This window comes from Colobus angolensis, unplaced genomic scaffold (assembly GCF_000951035.1).
Source record: "Colobus angolensis palliatus isolate OR3802 unplaced genomic scaffold, Cang.pa_1.0 Scaffold19, whole genome shotgun sequence".
NCBI classification, from domain to species: domain Eukaryota; kingdom Metazoa; phylum Chordata; class Mammalia; order Primates; family Cercopithecidae; genus Colobus; species Colobus angolensis.
In genome coordinates, this window is record NW_012115043.1 from 5,753,861 (window position 1) to 5,756,207 (window position 2,347).

Below are 2,347 nucleotides of genomic sequence, written 5' to 3' on the forward strand. Positions count from 1 at the left end.
ACCTCGTGATCCGCCCGTCTCAGCCTCCCAAAGTGCTGGGATTACAGGCTTGAGCCACCGCGCCCGGCCTAATTTTGTATTTTTAGTAGAGACAGGTTTCTCCATGTTGGTCAGGCTGGTCTCGAACTCCCGACCTCAGGTGATCCGCCCGCCTTGGCTTCCCAAAGCGCTGGGATTACAGGCGTGAGCCACAGCGCCCAGCCTGTTCTGTACTTTTTTATTGACTGCTGGAAGAACCCTCTCTAGACGGGGACTTTGATCCCCATCTACAAAAGATTTTGTTTGTTTTTTCCTAGTCTATTAAACCACCCTGGAGCAGTAGAGGGAGACAGCACAGAACATTTATTTATACTCTGACCCAAAAGTATAATCTCAGTCTGGATGAACACATTAAACGACACACTATGCAATGTCATAGCCTATTTAAAGGCATTCTGGCCACTACTGTCTTCATCTTTCAACAGGAAAACGGTTTATATTCCAGAAGCAAAGATTATATTAAATTCAACAAATTCAAGTCGACACTCAGAAAGCACCTACATTTTACCGGATCCATGGGTGATCCAGCCAGATGCCTGATTCAGGAGCAGAGAGAGTTAAATGGAGTGAAAGAGGTTACAAAGTGCCATAGATGTTAAGGAGAAGTTACCAGTAAGGATGACTGTAGAAAGAACCTTCCAGAGGCTGGCTGGGGTGGCTCATGCCTGTAATCTCAGCACTTTGGGAAGCCGAGGTGGGTGGATCATCTAAGCTCAGGAGTTCGAGACCGGTCTGGCCAACATGGTGAACCCCTGTCGCTACTAAAAAAAAAAAACACCAAAAATTAGCCGGGCGTGGTGGCGCATGCCTGTAATCCCAGCTACTCGGGAGGCTGAGGCAGGAGAATCGTTTGAACCCGGGAGGCAGAGGTTGCATGAGCTGAGATCGTGCCACTGCACTCCAGCCTGGGCGACAAGAGCGAAACTCCGTCTCAAAAAAAAAGAAAAAAAGAAAAGAAAAGAAAAAGAAAGAACCTTCCAGAATGAAAACTCCAGTTTCTCAAAGCCTGGAATCTTTAGTTTGGACACAGACATGAGGATACACAGGTCCTTGAGTCTCCGCTATTAGGTGCCTTCAGCTTGCTTAAATAAAGGGCCAAAGATCTCAAACAGAAATGCTTAATGTAACTTAAGAAATTTTTAAGTTCTCTGTGCAACTCAGCAAACCTGAGCTCACAGACTTCATAACAGAGGGGGAAATCACTTCCTCCAGCTCTTGTGAATTTTAAAATTAAAAGTAATGAGAATGATTTCCATCACTGAACGGTTGCGAGGTGGGTGTGGCCCCCATCCCTCCCCTCCCCCACCCCCTGCATTGCCCTGCCTCGGTAAGGTCCGAGGGGCCTGGCTGGACCTCTTAGGCCAGCCACGGCCCAGCAAGCCGCTGTCACAACTGCACCCTTAACCCAACGAGCTCATCCCACATCTCGAAGGGCCCCAGCCAACTCGAACCCCGACGGCCAGGCAGCCAGGGCCGGCCTTGGGATCCATGAAGGCCGCCGACTGCGAACAAAGAAGAGGCCCGGGGTAGCCTGAGAGGCCCAGTCCGAGCTCTCTGAGGACCCGAAGGTTCCTGCAGCCCTCGGGGGGTGGTGCCCCCGGCCTGGGATCTGCGGGTGAGCCTCGACAAGCGCCAGCATGCCGTGAGCGGACCGCGTCGCGGACCTTGTTGGCGCACTGCAGGCTCTCTGGCGCGCACACTGACAAAGGGGGCAGGCGTCCTGGCGGGTACCTGGAGCCGCGATCCCTCGCGTTTCCCGCCGCCCGACCCGGCCTTTACCTGTACGTCACTCAGCTCCACGCGCAGATACAGCTCGCGGTGTCGCTGAGCCCAGTAGACATGCGGCGTCAACACCTGATTCTCCATGGCCACACTGCCCAGGGCGCGGGGAGGCTCGGCTCTCTGCGCCTCGCTGCCTCAGGTAGTGCTCTGCTGGCGCGGGCCGAAAGCAGGCCTCAAACCCCAGCGCTCCTGAGCGCCTGCAACCCGGCACCTTGAGACACCCCACGCTCGCGGGCCGCGCTTGCGCAGTGACGCGCCGGGATGGCGGCGGCGCCAGCAATGGTCCTTGGCGCGAGCCGAGAGGGGGCGGGGAGCAGGCGGGATGGGGCAGGCCTGGGCACAGAGACGCCGCAGCTCGTCGCGGCCGCCTAGGGAATTGGAATCAGCGGGTGGTACGCTTTCCCCACTCGTCTTCAGAGAGATGCTTTAAAACAAAGAAGGCTGGAGACTCATAGGGGACCGATGAGCATGGGAAAGGGTTTGGAACTGGTGTCTCTGGAAGGTCCCTCGCATTCTGTTTACTGAG

The 2,347-nt window shown here is 55.0% G+C and overlaps 1 protein-coding gene across 2 annotated transcripts in view; it reads right to left on the reverse strand.

The window, feature by feature from the left end:
* The window catches only part of HACD3 (3-hydroxyacyl-CoA dehydratase 3), a 48,324-nt gene extending 46,227 nt beyond the window's left edge, over positions 1–2,097 (reverse strand). Inside the window, exon 1 of one of the 2 annotated variants that reach the window (XM_011940385.1) lies at positions 1,819–2,097. In XM_011940385.1, coding sequence (XP_011795775.1) covers positions 1,819–1,905 — 87 coding nt within the window. In that variant the 5' untranslated portion in view covers positions 1,906–2,097. The remainder of the gene's footprint in view (positions 1–1,818) is intronic. The other variant, XM_011940386.1, reaches the window with a different exon arrangement.
* Between the last annotated feature and the right edge of the window lie 250 nt (positions 2,098–2,347).